Raw genomic sequence first — 25,774 nt, 5'->3', positions numbered from 1 at the left:
AGTTGTGATATGTTCTGTTGTGATTCTATTGGTGGTTTTTCTGTACATATTGTAAGAAGCTATAATATTTATATTGTAAATGATAATTTTGAAAACAAGAGCTGTTCAGATATGATGGGTCTATATAACAATATATATGGCTTTGTGATCTGACCATGATATTTCTAAAGTGCCAGATGAAATGATTGGCCTGTTAATAAATATGAGATCTAAAGCTGTATGGTTATCAGTGGTCTCTTCAGTAATTAATTGATGGCATGAGCATGTGTTTATAACAAAATTCAGGAGAGCAATATTACCAGAAAGTATGTCTAAGTTGAAGTCACCCATTATAATTAGTGGCATTGACAAATTGAGGTTTGGTAAAAGATATTGTGTCAATTGCTCTTGAAATGTTTGTAGGCTACACCTAGGGGATTTGTAGAGTATAACAAGTTGTATTTGTTGACGTAATGATGTTAATAAATCAGCATATATAAATTCAACAGCTGTAGTTGTATGATATTTAATATTTAACAGTTCATATGTTTGCCTTAAGTACAGCACAAGTCCATGATAGGGTCTGATTACATGTGTTGCATTCTGATCAGTGATTTGGTCATTTCTATATATATTATAATTAGGAAGAGAGTAAGTTTCATTTGTGTCACAGGTTGTTAATCGTGATTCAGCTATACCAATAATATCAGCAGCAAGGAGATTTTGTTCACTTTGTAGATCAGCAAAATGTTTATGTAATGATCTGGCATTTAGAAATACAATTTTGCAGTGGTCATTGGGTAATTCATACAACGGTGTGAAACAAAGATGGAGTTTAATATGTTGTCGCAGTCTGAACATTTCATTCCTGACAGCTTCAGATATTGATATTTTAGATTTATTGAGATCCACAATGTGAAGGCCATTCAATGTTGTTACTCTACTAATTGCAACATAATGTATGTGGTCTGTTTTGTTCCCAGCCATATTAATTACAACTTCATCCATAGTGGAACCTTGAGATTTGTGAATGGTTTTTGCTGCTGATGGTGTGAGTGGAAATTGAATTCTCATGACTGACACATGTTTGTTATATCTACTTTGAGGAAACTGACGTTTTATGTCAAATATTGGGGTCCATTGTTTGTTTATGGTGGTGTGATACAGATGTCTATATTTGTGCCTTCTGAAATGTCCAATATTTTCATCATCAAATTTAACCCATATTATACTTGGTCTGTTGCTTGATGTATTTGTCATTCTGAAGTCTATCTGTTGTACAATACAACCAGCACCATTGGTCATGCCATCCTCAACATCAATATTGGCAGTGATATCATATCGTAGTCCTATAGCTATACAGGCCTCTGACAATAAACCACATGTTTTAGATGAATCTGTTGGAATTGTTTTCAGAATATTGTCCTTAATCTTTTGGGATACATCACCAATAATAGTATCCATTGCAGGGATCTTAACTTTACATGTACTCGTATTTCTGAATACTTCATTGTTATGTTCTATTACTTTATGATTGGTCATGTATAAATAGGGAGTACATTTATTGTTTGGTTGGTTAGTTTGATGAATAACATGTTGTTCAAGTTCAGTTATATCTTGTTCAGTATGGTTTCCTTCTCTGAGTCGATTGAGTAGCTGTGCGAAGTGTAAGTCATCTTTTTGTCTCATTATTTCAGTCAGTTCGTGCATAGTAAAGTACTCTTTCCATAAGTTTGTTGCTAAAGGACCATAGTTTGTTGTTAAGTCTTTGAATATCCAGCCATCCATGACAGGTTTTAATTGAAACAGGTCACCAACTGTTATCATTGAAACACCACCAAATGGTTGATTGTTACCTTTGATTTGTTGGAGGCGTAAATTAATGAAATTGAAGAGTTGATTTCCGACCATGCTAATTTCATCTATGATAACAACTGACAAGTTTTGATATTTAGCCTGTAGAGTGTTCAATTTATCACTGTCTAGTGGTTTGTATTTGTAACCTTGACTTGCAGGGACTTTAAATGCTGAATGTATTGTACTGCCATTGATATTATAGGCTGCTTTACCAGTAGGAGCACATAGTAATAATCTACAGTCACTTGGATCTTCTCCAGCAGTTGAACAAAGAAAACGATGTAAAGCTTGATAAATTGCCTTTATTACGACAGATTTCCCTGAACCAGCACCTCCTGTGATGAATATTCTTAATGGATCTTTATTTGTTTTGATTGACTTTAAAACGTGATGAAATATCTCTTTCTGTTTTAAGTTCAATGATCTCACAAGTGCATGATATTGGTCATCAGGAACGCGTCCGGGTAGAGTATTGTTGTCATTATTGGTTGTATCAGTAGTTCTAAGACCTACATCAAAACCTATATCGTATGTGGCATGCTCAGGTTTGTCAGGATCGAAGTAAGCATAGTGATCACTTGGTGTAGGACCTGTCTCTAAATCATCTCTTTCAGTTTGCTGAGTGTTTGGTGCAAGGTGGTCAAATGCATCAGTATCATTGATATCACATTGTTCTGCAGCTGCTTTTGCATGTTCTAACTCCTCTGTATAGTGTTCATAATTTGCTGCATGTTTTGCAATAATCTGTTTGTTAAGTTCATAGGATTGTTGAAATGTATCACAGCCATTTAATAAATCTGTAATTTCATTTCTCCATGGCATGTATAATAAGAGTTTTTCACGACAGAAATTTTCATGGTCTACTTTTTTATTGTAATGAACATAACGTATTATACATGGATTATGTCGCTCTTGTATTTTAGTTCCATTTCTCAGAGTAATATTTATCTTGGAGTCATCTGGTGTGATATTTGTCAACACAGTGTCAGAGTCTGAATCATTGGAAAAATCAGGATTGTTGCCATTAACATCAGATGATTGAAATTTATCATCTTTTGGATATGTCATTTTTACTTTTGATGCATAATCTGCAAGACACCAGTTTTCTAATACTTTTGGTCGTCTTGCATAACGTTTGATTAAACTATCACTTTCTATGTTTGTAGAATCAGCTGGCATGTTTTCAAGGGTGGTTTTACTTTTGAGCAGAAATGTTCTTTCATCAGGAGGTGATGTATTAATGAAGACAACTTGTCTAGTGGCTTTTGTCAGTGGCATTTGAAGGATAATGTAAGCAGCTTCTTGTGCACTGATTTCTACGTTATTGAGAAATTTATTGCCAATGTGTCTGACTTGTGCTTTTAGCTCCATATTACCACGTCTAGCTTCTTTACAAGCTTGATCAAGTAATGCACTCATACCTCTTTGAGATTTGCTAATGTATGATACAATGTACATAGCACATGCATATGGATCAAGTACAAACTGGAGATCATGATTGGCACCCCATGCTGGTAATAAAGATTTCATGTAGGCATTGACACGTAAATCACAAGGTTCTCGTTTCAGGAATATTGTTGTTGCCTTTAATGAACTTCGAATAGCCATTATATAATCTTCATGATTAATATGCAATTCAGTAGCCAGAAAGACAGCGAATGATACAGACTTCCCTTCTTTCATATCATCTAGTCTTTTCTTGATGTCTTCATATAATTCCTTGTATTTTGATATATCCACAGTATTATCATCATCCAATGGTGTGAGAATCATTGTTTCTGACATTGGAGGCATTGGATAACCAAATCGACATATGGGTTTACCTTTTTCTCTGCATGTCTTAGAGTGTTTGTGAGTCTGTAGATTGACAAGATCACTTATTTCAGGGGGTACATCAGAGGAACATGATATATATTTATCGATAAAAGTAGTGACTTCTTCAGGTGTGTTTTGCTGATAGTTTGGTGCATTCTCAATCCACATTAACATGTGAATGTGTGGAGAACCTCTTTGTTGGAATTCAACTCTGTAGAAGTAATCAGTGAGCTTTCCTATTGGTTCATGTGGACTTTTTAATACAGTGTTTATGAATTCATTTATTCTGTGGTCAAAGAATCGAGCACAAGTGACAGGGTCAGACTGCAGTAACCTTGTCTTTGTAGCCCAATCCATTGCTTTCAGATCATCATCAGTATAGTGTTTACCATCAACAAGTACACCAAGTATGCGGTGTAAGTCAATCCATTTAGTATCTGCACTTGATAGAGAGGTGAACCACGTGGGCAAGCCAAGCTGTCTTATCATAGCAAATACATCTTTTTTTCTTTTTTCTAAGTAGGGTGGTGAATTACGTAAATCTCTGAATATGTAAAAACCATCATCAAGTCTGAGTAATTCTGTCACTTTCTCGGGATTCAGTAAATCAGCAACTTTGTAACATTTCCCTTCAGTTTTACAACGTCTCAATGCAAGATGCACTTTATCACTGATTTGTTTAAGCTGTAATTTCTTCAGTTTAAAGAACAAATTTGGTACAGAATTAGCAACACGTCTATCAACATTGCGTACTTCCCATTTACATATGTCACTGTAATATACATTAGAGTACTCTGTATCAATAGTACGACGTTGTCCACAAAATAGGGTGGGGAATGCCAAGTATTCAGCATCTTTGTCGGCAAACAAACTGAGTGGTTTTTGATTTTCACCAGGTGCAATTGTGAATACTTGATTAGAGTTTGTTTCATCGAGTAATGTATCCATGTTAGCCACAGCACCCTCAGTAGTATCAACCTCACTGAATGTATCAGCATCAGATTCAGACTCAGATTCACATGTTACCGGTGATTGGGATGCACTATCAGTATTCTCAATTAATGCTGTCATTTCAGGATCTGGATTGTTATCAATTTTCTGGAACCATGAATCATCAATGTGGATGCCTGAATTTTGGTACAAAACACTGTGTTGCATAAGCCACTTTAATGCATTCATTACTTTATTAGGTCTGATGTTTTCAGTGAATTCTGATCGTGTATATGACAATTTTCGTTTCAGTTTGACTGGTATAGTAGCAGAATCACTAAGCATTCTGGGTAGCATATTGACTGTTGGAGTTATATCTGTAGGGATATTTACAACTGGACCAGATAATGATCTCTGGCCTCCACGTGGCAAGTTGTACAAACGCATGAAAGGAATCCTTAGAGCAATAAGACGTTCCTCTAATTGATGTAAATGTAATTGTGGTGGTATGTCAGGGAAATTCATGTTGTTTGCTTTTGAAAGTTTTGGGATTTTACCCACAGATATGGAACTGTAGCATGTATTACATACCCATTCGATATTGTTGACAGATATATATCCAGTCAAGCATTTTGATGCAGTGGTAGAATATTTTGTTAGCCTTTCAGCTTGTGTGACAGATTTTCTGAACCATGTTTGATGACAAGATGAACACACATAAATTGGACCTTTGGATGTAGTTTTCTGAAAAGAATCTATGCAATCTTGCAATGATTGCTCATGATTATATTGGTATTCTGTCTGATGTGCTTGTAATTGATTTAAAATCTGAGTATTTGTAGTAAGTTGCCTCTGGTTATTTGCAAGCATTTGTGTATTATTACATGTAGAGGTATCTGTCAGTCTGACATTTTGTCTTTGTGATTTCCTATAAGCTTGTTGCTGCCGTTTCTCAGCGTTTCTGAAGTTTGGATCTTTACGAAGAGATTTAATGTGCATTTGCATTTTCATTTTCTCTCTTAATCTAAATTGCGATTGTGTTCGCAAATTTCGAATGTGTACTTTCAACCTTTCCTTTTCTGTCTGTTTAAAATCTGGAATCTGTCGTAGTTCTCTTAAATGCAATTTTACCTTGTGTAATTCAGTCTTTCTGAATTTAGGATTTTGCCGCAGTATTTTCTTTTGCATCTGTTGTTTGCACTTTTCTTTCTGTTTGAACTCTGGAATCTGTCGTAGTTCTCTTAAATGCAATTTCACCTTTTGTTTTTCAGTCTCTCTGAATTTGGGATTTTGCCGCAGTATTTTCTTTTGCATCTGTTGTTTGCACTTTTCTTTCTGTTTGAACTCTGGAATCTGTCGTAGTTCTCTTAAATGCAATTTCACCTTTTGTTTTTCAGTCTCTCTGAATTTGGGATTTTGCCGCAGTATTTTCTTTTGCATCTGTTGTTTGCACTTTTCTTTCTGTTTGAACTCTGGAATCTGTCGTAGTTCTCTTAAATGCAATTTCACCTTTTGTTTTTCAGTCTCTCTGAATTTGGGATTTTGCCGCATTATTTTCTTTTGCATCTGTTGTTTGCACTTTTCTTTCTGTTTGAAATCTGGATTCTGTCGAAGTTCTCTTAAATGCAATTTTACCTTTTGTTTTTCAATCTCTCTGAATTTGGGATTTTGCCGTAGTACTGTTTTTTGTATCTGTTGTTTGCACTTTTCATTCTTTTTGTAATCTGGATTTTGCCGTAGTTCTTTTATATGTGATTGTAGTTTTACTTTTTCAAGCTCTCTATATGCCCGAATTTGTCGTCGTTCTTTCTTATACGATTGTTGCTTCACTTTTTCTTTCGCTCTGAATTCTGCATTTTGCCTCTTGAAAGCTTTCCTACTTTTGTCCATTTCTCTTTCATGAATCAAGAATGCATGATGTTCCCTTTGCTTTTGTTTATATTCTCTTGCATATACTTTACGTGTCACCTTTTTGGGTGCAGTAGGTATCGAGGTACTTCTCACATTATGATCACAATTGACTGTTTTCTGCACTTTCTGTATAGAGGCTTGTTGTTGTGACTGAAAGTTGAAGTAATTAACCAGAAGTTCATCATCTCTATTATGCTGCTGTTGTGTCTGATATGATGGATGTTTGACATATTGAATGACAACCTCTTGAATTTCATATTGTGTCATTTTATTCAAATTCAAGTTATTGAATAATGAAAATAAATAATTGATCAGCGCATGTTGTGTATTAAAGAATAATAAAATACTTGAACCATTAATGTGTTGAAATCCATTTTGATCCCGACTATGTGAATCAAAAACACAATATTTGCCAGAGTGATGCTTGGAAAGCGCCATAGAATAGCCACCTGTCATCAATAACAAAGTGTTGCTAGATTTGAAAGCTTCTGTTACAGCATCCTTAAATTGTAAACAACCTGTTACATCAAAATCTGTAATGTGATCTAACAACCCAAAATACTGTTTGCGTTTTTCTATATTGTAATGTAATGACTTCATGTCTACAACATTGGGTAATTCATCAAACATTAATATTTCTGAATATAACTTATTGTTTGCCTGAAGGTAATTGACTGTTTGTCTGTACAAATTATCTCCCTCATGTAAAATATTATCCAAGTCCTCAGATGTCAATGAATGTCTTTCATGAGAAACACATAGATATACTAGTGCATTACAAGTACATTGGTTACCTCTTGAAGGTTCATGAAAAACAGAACTTCCTTGATGAATACTTGCTTGAACAACATGACTTATAGTGTAACTTTTCCACTGAAGATTTTCACAATCACTTGACAAATTCACATTTCCGTTACTTTGCAGTAAATGATATTCTATAGATTTGCTAATGCTTGCTTGGTCAGAAAAAATGTGTGATTGTTGTGGAACATTGTTGTGATAGCATTGATTGTCACAAATGTTGCATATGTTACTGTGTGAATCATTATTGTCATATGGATTGTTACTGTATGGGTTGGTATTATGTGGTTGAATATTCTTGCTGTTATTATTCAATTGAACGCTGTCAAATTGAACATTGCTGCTGCTTGGTATATTACAGTGTGATGGGTGTTTTGCCTTACTGGAGCCATCCAAACCAGTATTGTCATCAGTCATTGCCAGTCGCCTACCACTAGACTGCAAGAAGAGAGACAGAGAGAATATTTAGTCGTGTGTTTTAAATGATATTGCAAATAATACATACTACAATGTACTTCAGCAACAAATCCCTAATGAAATATTTAGAATGTGTTTTACCTGACATTGCAAATCATAAATACTACATCGTACAAAACCGACACATCCCTGAATGAGATTAAAAATATTGAAATGATTCAAAGGATTAACATTTAAATAAAAACTCTACCTATAAAGTGTTTATGTAAATAGTACAAAATAAGAACAATGGGTGTACCATATCAAGAAATATCATAGGTAATGTGTCAATCCCATAATACCGGTAGTACAGATGATGTCTGTTGCTATTCCACCATTATACAACAATAAAATATCTTTAAAAACATCTCACCCAAGTCCCATGATAAATTTACATGTAAAATTTTTTAGTCGCCACGGACACCGTCCGGGGGGACTTATAGGTTTGGTCATGTCCGTGCGTGCGTGTGTCCGTGCGTGCGTGCGTGCGTGCGTGCGTCCGTCCGTTCACGCAGATATCTCAGAGACGCCTGGAGCGATTTCATTCAAACTTAGTAAATGGATTACTTCATATGTCATACAGATGCACGTCGATTTGTTTTGTGATACGATCCAATATGGCTGCCAGGCGGCCATTTTATTATGATTTTTTCATGTACAGAGCCATTACTCTAGCATGTTTCAACCTATTTTATTCAAAGTTGGTACAAGGACATTGACCTATGTCATACATATGCACCTCAATTTGTTTTGTGATACGATCAAATATGGCTGTCATGCGGCCATTTTGTTACGATTTTTTCATATACAGAGCCATAACTCAGGCATATCTGAACCGATTTTATTCAACTTGATACAAGGACATTGACCTTTGTCATACATATGCATGTTAATTTTTTTGTGATACAATCCAATATGGCCACCAGGCGGCCATTTTATTACAATTTTTTCATGTACAGAGCCATAACTCAGGCATGTTTCAACCGATTTTATACAAAGTTGGTACAAGGATATTGACCAATGTTATAGCTATGCACATCAATTTGTTTTGTGATATGATCCAATATGGCCTCCATGCAGCCATTTTGTTACGATTTTTTCATGTACAGAGCCATAACTCAGGCATATCTCAACCGATTTTATTCAAAGTTGGTACAAGGACTTTGACCTATGTCACACACATGCGCATTGAATTGTTTTGTGATAAGATCCAATATGGCCGCCGTGTGGCCATTTTATTACGATTTTTTCATGTCCTGAACCACAACTCAGACATGTATCAAGCGAATTTATTAAAAAGTATTTTGATCACAGACCTAATGAAGAGGACTCTATCCTCTCTGAGGACCTGTAATCAAAGTACCCATTAACAAGTGGGGACTGTGTCATCAACGATGTAAAACTTTTTCTGTATGATTCCTCTCACAATTCATGGAAATAGGCTAAGAAAAGCGCCGTTGTTGATGTAAAAGATGAAAGTGGACAAATTATCACATAAAGCTACCAACAGTGTACTCAAATAAGCCTGACAAAAAAGTTTACAAATTGCATCATTCATTAACTCAAACATTATTGTATTCTCCACATGAGCATTTACAGAACCAAGCCATTCCTGTAATCTTAATAGCAACAGATCACAACACACAAATATGTCAATAAAATATTGTTATGTACATTGTCAACTCCAAATGTTTTTCAAGCTATGGAGAATACTGCAATAGCATGAATTTTAACAGAAGTCTATGAGTGGATGAGTTCACTGAATTTGATTAATAATTTCATGTACGTTTGATACTTACTTGTTGTTTTGCGACTGATTTTCGCCAATACTTCTTCTTTGGCATAATTACACACCTGTGTGATGAATAATTTATGATAGTTACATTACATTTAATGCATATGGATAATATTTGTCATATTGATATAACTGCACATATCCAAATCAACACACAAAAATAAACACCTATTACATGTATGACAACAAAAAAATTTTTTGTAATTCAAAGAATTGGGGATAACTTGCTTAATTGCACTAGCCCTTACAACTTTTTTCCAACATATATACAACAGGTTTTTGCTGATCAACTTAGTTAATTTTCAGAGACATGTCATAATTTCTCATAATTTCTGAAGGTGCCCAAGTTACAGTCCATTCATTCATAGACACGTTCAACAACAACTTGGTTCGATATCATCCTTCCTCATTCGTTTTTGGTTGTTTTACTTGTACTTGGACTTCACGTTACATAAATAGTCTCCTTTCTCTTTGGGTTTACGAGATGTACCACATAATACACGTCTCGGAAAGAATTGCATTCCTATATTCGCGACAGATTGATCACTGCAATCTGAAGTTCCATAAACCACACAGTAGGTCAACGAGAGGTCATATTCACAAAATACAGAAAACTCACGCGAAACTGGATGTCAGGAAGTACTACTTCTCATGCAGGATAGTAAACGAATGGAACAGTCTGCCAGATGAAGTTGTTACAGCGCCAACAGTAAATGCTTTCAAAAACGTCATTGACTTGTACTATGAAACCAGAGAAGTCTAGAGGGATGACCAGAATCCTGAAAGGATTACTAATCCCGTCAACCGAACTGAACTGAACTGAACTGAACTGAGAACAGCGCCCTCTCAATTGTACCCTTCACGGCTAGCGCAGCAATACAGCCGCCATCTTGAGAAAATTTCCCAGTACGTTTCCACATGGAGGTAGCAGAATAGGAGTCACAACTGAGATAATTACGTTTATTACTATTGTGCACCATTGGTTTAATCCCTTTATGTCCATTGTTTAACACCCCTTTCCCGCCATCTGCGTTGCCGACGGTACCTTCGCAACCGAACCGAGTGAAATTAACCTGGGTTTGCTAATGCGACTCAGTTTCTCCACAGTGTCATAACGCCTGCGCAAAGACTGTGAAGTTACAAGGAATTTAAGTTTTTCATTCTCAAAATCTTGGTAATTTTAATCGTCGTTTTTTATATACTTTACATTCGATCGCAGGAACCTTTCCTTATTAGAATGGAAGTTCTGATCACGAACTTTTCAATCATGTACTGAGTATGGTGCAGCGGACTGCAGCACTGCCGTGAGCGTGGGTTAAACTTGTAGCGTTTCCCGGGTGTTTATGACGCGACGCCAGCGACGCCATAGGCGACGCTTTGTTTCAATGCATCGTACGTGTTGTTTTTATATCGCGACCATTCATTAAAGTCATGGACGTAGCAGTTAAAAGCTATGCTTTCTTATTTAACCTTATCATTAATGCCAGTACAACATGATAAAACACGGCAAGAACCAAGAACTGGATTTGGAAAAAAGTTGGCGTGTTAACAATGCTGCTTATGGAAGACCGGTCACGACATGCGACATGCGACCTGCGACTTCAAAACTGCGACCTGCGTCCTGCGAGTTTGAAACATGCGACCTGCGACTTCGGCATTTACAAGGTGTAGGCCTAACCTGCGACTTCACAACAGCGACCTGCGTCCTGCGTGTTTGTCAAACTGCGATATCAGTCTTGATTTGTTCGCACCATTGCTCTGAACACGAGCCTGAAAAACACGAGGGACACCATTGCACTATATTAAAACAGCCGGTTTACCGCATTCTCGCGACCAGAGCATTATTTTCGCACCGCTGGCCTACGCAAAAATCGGCCAGCGAAAGAATTCAACCAGCGATAGAAGTGCATGAAGCTGTGACGGTAGAGAATTCCACAAACGAAGAGCACAAATTTATTTTCCTTCTTACGAAAGGCAAACCGATCTGAAATAATGCAATAGCAATAGGGTTTTAAACGTCTACATCAGTGTTTAATAGTTTCTGGAACTTTTCTGCCTACATGATCTAAAATATTATATACACACAAAAAATAATATGTACATATTATAGTATGTACATATTAGGCTTAAAGACTGAAAATAGGATTGTAGGAGGGTTTAATTATGTCCTGTTTTACAGTTTTAACTCGCGTTATCTATAAAGAACTTGAGTCGGTCTCTGGCTATTCATGGTTAGCAATATGTTTGCACTTCTGTCAATATCAGTATTATTTTAACTGCTTTACTTTGCATATGTTATTTGTGTAGACAAATGTAGTCCGAAGTTAACCATAAGAATATTTTTATTTTTCCAACTGAACAAAAGTTGGATCAATTCGATTTTTTGACGAAAAGTAAAAATGAAATTAGACGAAAAGATGGCAACATCCGATGATCAATCACTGGAGAATTGGAACAAACTGGAAATGTTAGAAAATGAACGACAATAACTGAAAATTCTAATGTTTGCAATGACACTGACGCAGTTATGATACAGGGGGACAACTGATGAATTAAACAGACAGCTAGATGGTTATACCACAGTGAAATGAGGATAAATACAAGAGATTTCTAAAATCAAAAGTTTGTTGATAACATAAGGAAAGAAGCGAGGTAAGGCAGACGAAGAATATCTAAAATAATTTGAAATTATAATATATGCCTATCACGTAGCATATTATTTTCCATGCATTAACACGTACTGTCAACATTTCCGTCATAAAATTATCTCTCCAGATGAAAATGAGTGAACTGGTGTGTACATGAATTGAGTTTTGCCAGACTTTGTGAACGATTTACCAAAGCGAAAGCAATGGCTTATTAATTGATCGATGTTGAACGTTAAATCTCCTTTCCACGTTTTACCCTTTGAGCGCTGTAATTTTCTCCCACCAAACTTTTAGTGCAAAATTTTACCAATTGTATGAATTTTCTGTAATTTTTTGATAATTTGGACCAAATCGACCTCACATTTCATTGGCTACAGGTTTTTCCCAATTTTTTTTGCAAAAATTGGAGAAAAATTGACAGGGGTTTATTATATAAAGGGGACAAAAATAGACTTTGGCGCTCAAAGGATTAAAGTTCACGCAAGACGCCTCCAATCTAATACTGAGGAAAACACCATGAAACGTTACGTGTTGTTGTCGCATGTCGCAGTTGTGAAGTCGCAGGTCGCAGTTTGACAAACACGCAGGTCGCTGTTGTGAAGTCGCAGGTTATACACCTAGGTCTAAATGCCGAAGTCGCAGGTCGCATGTTTCAAACTCGCGGGACGCAGGTCGCAGTTTTGAAGTCGCAGGTCGCATGTCGCATGTCGTGACCGGTCTTCCATAGCTGCTCTACGAAGTATGGCATTTTTTTTTGTAATCGCAAGCTATCATCAACTCAGTCTCCGCGCCTTTGCAGATACAAAGCTCCCTTCCTCAATTATCTGTTCCTCGACCTCTTTAACATCGTGTACATCAAAATCAGTGGAACGACTCGAACTTCCCGACGCGACGCTTGGACACGTGACGCCATGTTTGAAGATCTGTCAACCGCCGAGGGACGGCGAAACACCCGAACGACCCCGAACGAACTTAATCTTGTTTCCTAAATCCGAGAAAACGCGTTCGCAAGTCCCGTTGGTGCTAATGGAGTAGTTAGTAAGGCAAACAGCGGCAAAACACATGGTCCCTTTGATCTCCGCCTAGCTGTGACTCCTTCTCTACTACCTCCATGGTTTCCACAACAAATAAGGCTCGCAAATCACGAGACGGGGTTGTTGAAACAGTTACAACTCCGTGATTATTCTCCTCTGTATCTGTCGGGATAAATTTACGTTTTCGTTCTGAAATTAATGCCAAATTACATTAAAACGAAACGTTTCATTTTTCCAGTACACGGACCACGCGTAGACTATTAAACAACGAGCGTTCATCAAGGTTACCGGCTGGACACGTAAATCTCCCGTCTTGTTTTAAAAACATTTTGTCAATTGACAGATGTGAAATTTAATCAGAGAGTGTACACACATATTTCCGGAGATAGATATGTTTCTAGTGTTCCTTTTCCCGCTTTACACGCCATTTTTACCGAGGCCTCCGTGTACATGTACTGGCGGGATGTACGATGACATGCTCGGTATAATAATGTACCATACATGACACCGTTTCGGCAATTACTACATTTTAACCGTACTAAATCATACTGTTGTGCCAAATTTCCGATCTTCATATTTCATTCTAAGTACTCAGTGTCATTTCGAAGTCCTTGGCACAGTGGACTAGGCCAAGACGTCACTCAGTGTCATTTCGAAGTCCTTGGCACAGTGGACTAGGCCAAGACGTCAATACCATATAACATTCACTTTGACATTGCAACTCGCCGTCATTTTTACTGCCTTTCGTACAACACAAACACTGACGACACTGATGTTCTCATAATTCCATAGTTACAAATATAACATTCAACAAATACATATGTACTCACAACACAAACTATCGGCAATGCTGCTGGCGAAGGCAGCACGGCACAACCTAGCCCTGCGTACGATGCTGTGTGTTCCGCTACAGCTAATGTCCCCGCTCACAACAGCCCTGCAAAACCCGTACGTAGGGTCGGTGACTTCAAATCCATTTTGGGACTTGACGTAAAAAGCCAAATTACTGTCGAAATTCAGCGTTCTTGGGCCCAAGTCGTATCCTTGCCTACCTCAGGTTATGTTATACACAGTCCCTTGCCTACATACGTACAGACAGTTTCCCAGCCTATAAGAATAGCTTCCATTGCCATATATACATATGGCTATGGGAGCTAAAAACATTGTGAACATTACCCCCATCATTAAAGTCAAACACACGGTGGACCCCTAATGACTCCACAACCCCCCTCCCCCAGCTGCAGACACTGACCAGTCACTTAATAACAAAAAATAACCAAACGTTATATATACAGTCCTAGAAATGATATAATGTCCATAGTGTTATGAATATTCTAAAACTTTCATGATAGTTTTAAGAAATTTGAACATGTCTGTCCCTGAAAACCTCTTACTGTACATTGCAATATGGTAAACAGCCACGCACTCTGCTTTAGGGGTGCATTAAACAGTAATTTACTTGTAGAAGTAGGCCTCTCTTATGACATTCTTGAGATACAGGTTCTAGGCCACGAAGGCGACCCATTTCGGTAGTGCAACCAGCTCTTGCTCTGTGAGCATCCGCGTGTCTTTCTATCGAAAGGCCATCGCCCTGGCACATTATAACATGGTATTTGTCATCCGTGTTGTCTTCAGGGGTATTCACTCTGGGAACGTACTGGTGAAGCCAGTCAATAATGCCGATTACACCTTGCAGTGATGACGGGTTTTCTTCAACAACTTCAAGATTGACCTTGAACAAAAGGGAATAGAGAAATCTCAGTGTCATCCACATGCTTTTGTTGCAGTTGTTGTTGCTACTACTGTTGTTAGTATTGTTATTGAACAAAAGGGGATAGAGAAATCTCAGTGTCATTGACTAATAAAGTTGATATGAACACACCATTCCTTGCTGTTGTTTCAATCACAATGTTGAGTTATCAATAACTAAAAGACCATAAATACTGGGCTACCATAGCTATGGAATTAAAACAAGATACGGTGATGTCACAGTGATCATTTAGCTCCGTTTTCTACCTTTGTTTCATTTCACAGCTATGGTAGTCCAGTATTTATGTTTTTTTACAGTTATTTACACAATATCAATATCGTGATTGAAACAACAATAGTTAGTTGCGTTTTTAAATTTTATTTAATCAACAAAAAAACCAAAACAAATAACAGCAAAGACCAAAAGTTCACCAAGATTTCTCTATTCTCTGTGAATATTCATGTGATGGAAATGGTCATGCAGCCATGCCGTAGAAACCATATTGTCAAAAGGTCACGTTGAGGGTGTATCCTATGATAACTCCATGCTGTATACAAAATCACGATCCACTTTATTGACTCATAGAATGTTGTTAAAAGTAAGAACAAATATTTCCCTGACTTACAAGGTCACTCCTCTGGGCCAATTCTCTTGAATAGTTTTGCGGCTGGTGTGCCTCCACACAGTCTGTATAGTACTTGTAAAACTGATCAAAATGTTCGCAAATCATTCTCGAAACAAGTGTTCCAGACGACTTCTAAGGTTATGCAAATATTCTAGAAAAGGTAGATATGTGCTCAGCGGAATTTCTGCTGCCTTGACTGTGTGGGGATCATCCAGGTGCCTGAAGGAAATTCTATTCTTCGCCGCGTAAGCCATGGCCCACATCAGCATTTTGTTCCTCGTTGTTGTCGATTGGTGCCGTGCAGTTGTTTGTATCTGGACATTGTCCCATGCTAATGAGAATCCAGGATCCAACAACAACAACAACAACAACAACATGGTGGTTATTGGCACAGTGGTTCACAATGGCAGAAAATATATTTGTTTCATTCATCCTGCATTCATCCATGGATGTAAATCTAATGGTATGCATGATTGCCATAAGGCACTCTGAACGGAAATTTGTAGTCCTGTGTGACCTAAAATTCCCAGCTTCTGTTTAATTCGAACAGTCTTTAATGAGTGCAGTCACAAGGTGTCGATCTCTGCAGAAGTTGAATGATGTTAATCTAAGCTTATAGCGTTTCTCACTGCCATCAAGGAGATACATTTAAACCTGCTATTATGTACATCCCTCAATCATGACACTTTTTCAAGACAAAAAGTAACAATTTCAATGGAATTGTACCTCATTAAGCAAAGCGAAGTTTGTCTGTTCCCAAGGGTGTTTAATAAACAGGTTTCACTGTTGTATGACACGATGAATAGTTCTACACTGAAGAGAATGGAAGGAATCTTAAGCAATACTGTTGTTCAGATTCTTTCAAACTTACTTACTTAATGTTTTATCTTGACTTTCGTCGGTACCTTGACTTTCTTCTGCTTCTTCATCGATAGCGAAGAGACATCTGCCTACCCTGGTATGACTTGCCTCTTGCTCACGGGTACATGGAGCCTACAGAATGCAATATTTCTGACTTCATAATTACACAAAAAGTTCATCAACGTTGTATTTGATGCACAAACTTTGTTTTGAAAGTCTGAGAAGTAATAAGCCAGTTTCTCAATTAATATTTTTTTAAATCTTATTTTTTGCTTTTCTCAGGCCAATGCAAATTGAAGAGGTATTAAAGTTTTAAATCATATATACTTACGGTCCCCTCTGATTCGATGTCATGAATCTATTGTTTTATTTTGTTGTCATGTGAACTCTTCAGGCGATCAACAACTTTCTGTGCCCCTGATTTGGGTAGGCAAAGGCCTAACTTGTTGAAACACTGGAAAAGCTGTGTCACAGAACATATACAATTATAAATTGACAGTGATTTTATTGCCCATTTACTTACAAAAATGTATAGATACATGCTGTATATGTGTACATTTTGTCTTGTTCACAGAACAAAACATTTATTTATGTGTTGATAGTAATTAAGAAATAAACAACCCTAGCAACAGGTATACCATGATAATTTGATCACTTTATCACATTATATACACGAGTGATAGCGAGTGTAAAGATAGAGTGAACTGGTCAAAATTAAGTGATATACCTTTTGCTATGGTGGTTTATTGGTATTGTATCACAACAGTATATTGAAATTTTGGCGTGGAACGCCAAAACGGAGTTTTGCTCAAGCTGAGAGCTCGCGCGTATGCCAGCCATGGTATATCGCTAATATACCATGGTTGTGTTCGCGTGTCGACCATCAATATATTGGTATGATATAATTTTGCATAACCCTCTGTAACCATGGTGGTCTAAATCTGATTTCACTGCCATGGGTTTGTAGTGGTCCAACTTTACTGTAGGTTGCTACATATATATCTTGGCGGTAAAACGCATTTCATGTTGTTCAGAAATCTGGACATATAACAAATTAAATGAACTTTTATACTCTTTTACTTAGCAAGGGGAGAATGAAAAGATATGAATCACTTACTCTTTCACTACAACCATTTTTCCACATTACTCCAGCCAAAAAGGTAAACTTTGCAGGATTCCTGATATGCAACAGATTCATGAGGAGGCTACCAATTTGGCCTATTGTTCGATGCTGTTTGCCCGCAGAGATTCTGTAAATAAGAATTACACAATCATGGCTAATTGACTGATATCAAGTTGTGTATCAATAGTTGTAATTTTAGGTAAAAAGTATAATCCAAGGGTCACCACATGACATCAGGTATACACATGGGTTGCAAGAGCATTGTTAAAAATTGCAGTTGTCGGGGACCAAGCTGAAGTGGATAAATTTTTTAGCTTGTAAAATGGAAATAATTTACATAGACACATGGGGCATAAAACTTCAGACACAATACTTAATACTTACTCTTTCATGCATCTCTTCATTGCCATTGATGTTATACAGGTATAGGTAATAGGTAGTTCTTGCTTTACTTCATTCATGATCTCTTCCCAAGTGAATGATTTTAGATTCTCCATCGTCACTCTCTTTGATGTTAGAGGCTGGCATTGACAGTATCTCCTCATCTCTGCCTTAAGCATACTTGATATTACTTTAATTAATGCACATCTTGCAGAACGGCTACTTTTGATGAAAGCCCTAAAAACCCGTGTATAGTCACATTGTTTTATGGCTTTCACTGCTGTTTGTCTGGCATAAGTAACCGAAAAGCATGTTGATAGACAAATTTGTAACTTAGACAACATTGGCTTCTATAAATTCTATCTTAACTAGTCACAGTCACCTGCAATGTTTCTCTCGTTTTTGGCAAACTTAAACATCAATATCAGTCTGTCAAAATACAACAACTGCTGTATTTGTTTTGTTGATCACAATAATTCAAAAAGGTGTGTCTACCTTGGCTTTTGAATTGATGTTTATATTCACAATAACAACAATGTCAAATAACACAAGATGAAATCCAGATTTATGCGCAGCTTAAAGGTGACATAAAGTTGCATAAAGTTGATCTTTAACCATCTTTATGCAGCATAAAGCTAGAACTTTACCCACCTTATGCTGGTGCATAAAAGAGTTTAATGGCCGACTGAATTTAGTCACCTTTATGCAGGATATTACAGATGCATAAAGATTCACATTATGCATTTGAGGAAAACATCTGATGCTCTATTTATGATCTTTATGCACTGCATAAGTATCACCTTTACTTCTTTTGGGTCCAGATATCAGGCTGCTTGTTTTCAAATTCATCAGCTTTCCGTGGTTCGTACTTTCTTATCAACATATTTTGTTTTCTTTGTTTACTGTCAGTATTACTTTAATATCCAGCATTCTGGTCTTAAGCATAGCCAATGTATATGTGGAAAACATTGTTAATTTTGAAAAATGAATCTAAATCATGATTAAAATTCAATTTTCAACTGTAGCAATGTTATAAAGTCAGTGATGATCAGATGCATTATTTGTTGTACTTGAGGATTCACTTATTTACCAACACAATTAACATCAATGCCGTACTAACTGCTTTGAATCCATAACCAATCTAACACACACAAAATATCTAATAAAGCAAGATCTGAGAATAGGTATCTTGTTTAATTATGTTTATTTGAAAGACTTAAATTGCAGACTTCATCCAAGTTCAATGTATCACATTGATTTCATCTGTAGAAACCTGTTACCAAATATCAAACTATGAGAAAAGCACTCTTTGAGAAACACTTTTTTGACCAAAATTTGCAAAAATTGGCCCAAAAATTACAAACTTGAAGATTTTATAATAACTTGGAATATCTCACAGTTTGCTCATCCCTATAAATATGTGAACCAAATATCAAAACTGTAATTGCTGGTGGTGAAATAAATTTTTCGATCAAAAATTGACAAAATTTTCTTAAAAATACAAATTTGCATATTTCTGCACATTTTAGATTGAAATGTCATCCCTAGAGACTTATATACCAACTATCATAGCTATCTGACCTGTAGTTTTGACGAAGATTTTTTAAGATTTTTACAACAAATTACAAAAATGGAACAATGCTAACTATAAAGTCACTTTGAGTGAACTGCATATCACATTTCAAAGCAATCGCAAATGCAGTTTCAGAAAAGAATTCTTTATCAAAAAAAGCAAAAAATACAAATTTCCCAGCGATTTCAACAAAGTGTAGTCAGACTTGTAGTTTCAGACACAGGCTCTCCTTAGCCGGATAGTCAGCTAAATAGATCGGTTTTCAGCTCAATCTATCGATCCTGTAGTCAATATGCCTGCCACTGCAACCTAAATACTCACAAGGTGTGCAACAGAATCACTCAAAAAATACACCACCCGATTTGCCAACTGGCCGTGGGCTCAAACAAAACGTTCAGAACTACACTCCCATATACCTAAACATGGCCTGCAGAACGATTTTACCATGTGACGTCATATCTTCTACCGCTGATTGGTTCAACAATACATCACCAGTGACGTCTTGCTGTGACCTTTGTTTTGGTCGTTGATTAGCCAATCATTGGTAGAATAAATGACGTCATATGGTAGAATCGTTCTGCAGGCCGTGTTTAGCTGAGCTTGGCCTCAAAACACTGTCTATTTCTTCAAGATGATGAAAGTAACACGTTCATCAGCATGATTTTTTAGGAGATGGTTAACTTTGTGATCCAACTAGGTATTAGTCTGGTTCCCTGACCCATTTCCCCGGTAGAGGGCGTGGGGAAATATAGGGTCAGGTACCGGCTAATGTAAACATGGACGCTATTGGGTTAAAATAAAACAAGCTGTGATTGGATGAAAGTAACACTTGTAACTTTTTCTCATCTTTCTTGGGTTTCGCACTTTCAGGCTCACTTGACACCAACTTCTTGTTTGTACCACAAAGCCGTGGAGGTAGAAAGAAAGACTTTCTACCTCCATGATTTAGCCACTGTGATTTAGCACACCTCTTAATACTTTTAGAACGTCGACATGATGCCAGGTTGGCATTTTTCACGAAATTCGGACACCATTCTATCCATCAAATCAGTCGTCGTTCACAGTTCCAACAAAGTTTGCTTTCAATTAGCTGTGATATCGCAGCAGTACTTGTGGCGTGTATCGAGCGTGCTAGGGTCATTGGGGTCACGCCACAGTCGGCGATGACCTCAATGACCCTAGCGCGTTCGATACACGCCACAAGTACTGCTGCGATATCACAGCCAGCCTTCAATCACCTCTATTTCCCCGTACTTCTTGATTAATCCTTTCAGTTTATGTTTCCCGTCTCGTGTGCCAATGTTTTTGGTTCGGATACCAGTGTTCGAACATAATTCTGATCCAGTCGAATTTTGACCGGCGTTTTCATGGTAGCAGCCATATTTGTTGTAGCATGTTCTGTCAGGTGACTAACCTCCGCCATCTTGAACAAAATTCTGTTCAAGATGGCTACCCGGTACCTGACCCCATATTTCCCCACGCCCTCTACCGGGGAAATGGGTCAGGGAACCAGACTAACTAGGTATACGGGAGTGTAGTTCTGAATGTTTTGTGTGTGCGCACGGCCAGTTGGCAAATCGGGTGGTGCATTTTTTGAGTGATTCTGTTGCACACCTTGTGAGTAGTTAGGTTGCAGTGGCAGGCATATCGAGATAGATCGAGCCGAAAATTGATCTATTTAGCAGATTTCCCAGCTAAAGAGTGCCTTTGGTTTCAGATAAGAAGTAATTGTTGGTAAATGACAGAGGGAAGACAGAAAATCGGCCTATTTGTTAAGCCTAGCATTATTGACAGTAGATTATTTGCTGCCCCTCCACATTGAATTAAATTCTGTCCGGTGTGGAGCTGTCAGTGGTGTTTACATTGTCCTGTGCAATTCTAACGGCCATTCTGTCCGGTGTGGAGCTGTCAGTGGTGTTTACATTGTCCTGTGCAATTCTAACGGCCCATGGCGCGGCATCCTCGGGCTCCGGCCTGATGGAAGCTGGCCCCTCAATGCGAGGTAGCCTCATTCCTCTCTGCCTCAGCGTAAGTGTTTTTTCATACGCAGTATGAAGCTGCCTCTTCATCTTTTTAGTTTTTTTCTTTCCCAGGTCAACGTTCTGTGAACATAAGCCGTGGTATTTCCACTTTCGTCTTTCTCACTATCTTCAGAGGATATATATTCCAGTGAGAGTATGTCCTCGGCCTTTTCCTTTGCCTCTTCCGGCCAGTCCACTAGGGAAAGTCCCAATTGTAGATGCTTTAGTTTCTGTAAATAATGATAAACAGAATAAATCAACTGAGCTGTGACATTATTTATATTGCTTCCATATTTTTCACGACTTTATAAATTATCACTCGGTAAGATTAAGGGAAACTATCTTTACCTTAAAGATTCCTTAGCTATAACTTTGGTCATTTTTTTTTTGTTTGTTCCGTGTATCATCTGCAGTTTCTGGTTTGAGTCCCTCAACCATGGAAAATTCCCAATGTTTAGCTCATAAATATACCCTATATGAGTATAATCTGCATTGTTATTGTTTAAATTTTGTATTCAGGTACGGACTAGAATACATTTATCAACAATAACAATGGCCGTTTTACATACACTGGTTGTGTTGGCAAGCAGGACACCGGGCATTGGTCATGATGATCAGATTATAGTAAAATTCTGTAGTTGATACATTGAAACTGAGTGGTGAAAAATTAGTAAAAAGTTACAGCTAATGACCCTTTAAGTTTTTTTTGTTAAAGGCCTGTGTTGGCATCAGAGTGTCTTGCAAGGAAATTTACTTATTAGATTACAATTTCAATAGGAAACAAAATGCTATGTCATTCCACAATCCTCTTACAGATAAAACAAATTTGACCCTGTGAATCACGTCCCTGGCCTTTAAGAACTCTGTCTCTTCTAGTCAACCACAATTATGTGGTCTTATCCCAAGAAATCCTGAAATGCCAAGTACATTTCATAAACAAGCAACAACCATGATTGTTACTGGTATATCTTTATTTAGGTATGGGTTTGAATGCAATTTAGGATAACAGCAATGGTAATTGACTGCGCTGAGAAGGTGAGACTCTGGGTGTTCATATTTTTGTTGGGAACTTAACAAGAAAAGGAAGTTGCTACATGGAACAAAGATACTGAAAAACCAAGTTAGTAAGTAAGTTGGTGGAGTTAAAAAAAATCCCTGCTTTTCTATTTCTAAGCAAGTATTTGGTTTACTTTTTAAATAAGAGTAAATATATTTTGCACTGGCAGCTGTTTATATTGCATAGGCATTGTCCTATACTATTAACCAAGTACAGTAGTCATTTCGCTGTCGGAATCCGTTTGAGATATGCAAGCATTTATGTTGTTCGGTCAGATTAGACGGGTAAGCTTACATTTCCTGGTATACATTCCGCACCTGAAGTCAGACACCACGGAGACATCTGTACTGCATTGGGTATGTGGCGCGATGACAGTTGAGATGAAAAATTTCCAGAGTTTTTCTTTACTTCAAATGTTCGAAATTAATTCACTGCCATTTTGTATCAACCTTGAAAAAGGGAGGGAAGCCAGTTAAAGTATAGACACACGTTAGAGGATACTTATTTTAAACTCACTTTTTCTCAATAAATTTCACTTTTGGACCCCACACATTATATCTTTCTGTTAGCCCTATATCTCAACATTATGAAAGATATGTTTATTTTCCAAAATCACTGTGTCTGTGTCCATTTCTCTCAAAAGTATGCGTTTTTTGAGTTTTTTACCTAAAAACATTTTTCTATTCCCTTTAGTTTCAGCACAATAAGGTGTGAGAGTAACAACTCTGGGTTTTTGAATAAATTACCGGGTTTCGTTCACTTTAGCAAGAATTTCTATTGTTCATTAAATTTTACCGAAAATCTTAGACACTGTTTTACAGATATGTTTGGCTTCTGTGACCTGGTCACAATCAGTCCGATCTGTGCACCCTACTCCAACCTAATTTCCTTTCAAATTAAGCTTGTCAGGCCAAAATCGGAAGAGAGATAATCAAAGAATTGTGTAAACACCCCCTATACGTACAAACATCGCTCGTTGATATGACTTTCGGGGCGATTTATTCATGTTCATGAACTTGCAACAAGCAGGAGACTAGATGTTTTGCATTTTACATCAGATACCCTTCCAAAGATCATAATGTCGAGAAAATCGGGAGAAACACACACAAACTGTTGAGATATACGAGTAATGAAGATGGTTTATTTACGTAGCAAGACTGCCACGGCTAATCTGTTATTTTCTCAAATTAGAGTCTAAGCTTGTTGCCGTAACTGTAAACGGTTGTCAAGCTCTATCAATCCGTTTCTCTTTAGTTAAGAAGTATCTTTTGCGCCCGTCGGAGGCGAATTGCGTTATTTTACGTTTGCGAGAGTCTCAGTCACGGAAGCCATGGCGGTGACTATTCAAGTTTGTCATTCGGCCCGTGCGCCTGTTGAACTTCCCCTGGAAGATGATAATTTATGCAAATTTATGCTTGACACGTCCACCAGTTTCATTCACAAATTTGTTCACTTATCGCCGAGTTTATACGTCTCACCATGGAGGTACTACCTACATGGTCTCACTCACAGGTTTTATGAGGACCGGGTAGTTTCCAAAGTGCTGTTTATGCTATGAGTTTATGCTACGCTCTGACGTTCTGCTATGTAAGCCTATAACAGAACGTCGCAGCGTAGCATAAACTCGTAGCATAAACTACACTTTGAAAACTACCCGGTCCACATAACGCACGTGGTCTTCCTCGAGTGAAGTTCGAATGCACTTTAGAAAATACCATTCACCTGGAATACGTGATGGAATTTTCATTAAGTCAAAATTTGAAAAAAAACAAAACCTGTAAGCTTATCAGTCAATGCAGCGAAAATGGTATGGTAGAAATATTTGCTTGGTAGAAAAAGTCCGCCACGGTTCTCCGGCGTGTCGGCTTGTCAACATATTATAAACCATGTCAGACTCGTTCTTATCGATTGACTGAGGTATGTTGGCGGCCTTATTTAACTACAGGAGGCTATATCATATCTAGAGTTGCGACAGGCCTGTGATCTAGGCTTTATCCGATCAGCTGATCTTGGCGTTTCACTTTTGATCAAAACCCTATAGGCTATACCTTCAAAATGACAGCGAAAAATACTGCTTTTGTCACTTCATTGATGATGTGTTCTTTGATACGTAGTAATCCCCTACCACAGCGAGTTGAATGAATATGTTACTGTTCTTGCAATAATTAATCATTTTACCATCAAGGAAGTTATAATTTCAAAACGAATCACAATGATTGCTATCATGCCAAAGGAAATAAAGCTGCGATGAAAAAAAATAATTGGTAAGTGGTCGTTTTGTCACCAAGTCGTTTCACCCCTCAATTTTCGGAACGAGGTTTTCTTTCCTTCAATGACTTTTTTCTCGTCATCGAAAGTCACTCTGGCTTTGACGTCATCGGATATTTATGTCCGAGCCGGGTTCGAAGAGTTAAGAGCAGGTCGTGTTCTGTTGTTGGTGTGCAGTGCTAGCGATGAGATTTGAGTTACTGAAGAGAATGACTGTAATTTTTCATGGAACTAAACATGGTTTATTCATGGATGTAAAAAAAAATTACATCCATGGTTTATTAGAGGACGTAACATAACAAAGCATTGTTTGCCGAAAGAATTTCTCTAGCCTTAACTATCAGATCAGTCAACAAATCATCATGTAAATTGGCCTTTGTTGTCTCTCTGTTAGTCACGAATAATTATGCAAATAGTCATGTCAATGTGTCCGGTGTTTATTTCCTTGCAAGACTGCAGTGTGCTCGCCATGTCCATTAATTGTTTGGATTCAGTAAAGTACACTTTACGATAAAAATCTGCTAGGGCCATGCCATTCCTGACTAGGTACATAGATTTAGCACTATTTAATGAGGCCTCTCAGGGATTTGTGAAAAATAGACCTAAATTTGCCATAAACTTTTCCAATACCCATTAGCTCCATGCAATGCCTTAAACGATTAGTGGCTATTCACACCTTGCAACAGTGGAGCTGTGGACGAAAACTATGCATAAAGTGACATTGCCAACGTGTTACTATTTCCTTCAGGACAGCGACAACAGATAGAGTGGTATACAAAAGACAAGCTTTATCTCAGTTGAACTTGGCACTAACAATTGAGAACTGTAAAAATTATGAGAACTAAAGGTGTGAGACCGTCTTCGCCAGTATTCAGGGAATGCATGTGGT

The 25,774-nt window shown here is 37.5% G+C and overlaps 1 protein-coding gene across 1 annotated transcript; it reads right to left on the bottom strand.

The window, feature by feature from the left end:
* On the bottom strand, window positions 1–9,772 carry LOC139126340 (uncharacterized). The gene is made up of 2 exons (XM_070692409.1): window positions 9,549–9,772; window positions 1–7,731 (listed from the first exon to the last, which is right to left on the bottom strand). The coding sequence occupies exons 1-2, from the start codon at window positions 9,591–9,593 to the stop codon at window positions 121–123; spliced, it is 7,656 nt and encodes a 2,551-aa protein (XP_070548510.1). The 5' UTR covers window positions 9,594–9,772; the 3' UTR covers window positions 1–120.
* Between the last annotated feature and the right edge of the window lie 16,002 nt (window positions 9,773–25,774).

This window comes from Ptychodera flava (assembly GCF_041260155.1).
Source record: "Ptychodera flava strain L36383 chromosome 3 unlocalized genomic scaffold, AS_Pfla_20210202 Scaffold_27__1_contigs__length_13241970_pilon, whole genome shotgun sequence".
Lineage (NCBI taxonomy): Eukaryota > Metazoa > Hemichordata > Enteropneusta > Ptychoderidae > Ptychodera > Ptychodera flava.
This window is presented reverse-complemented; position numbering and strand designations above follow the sequence as displayed.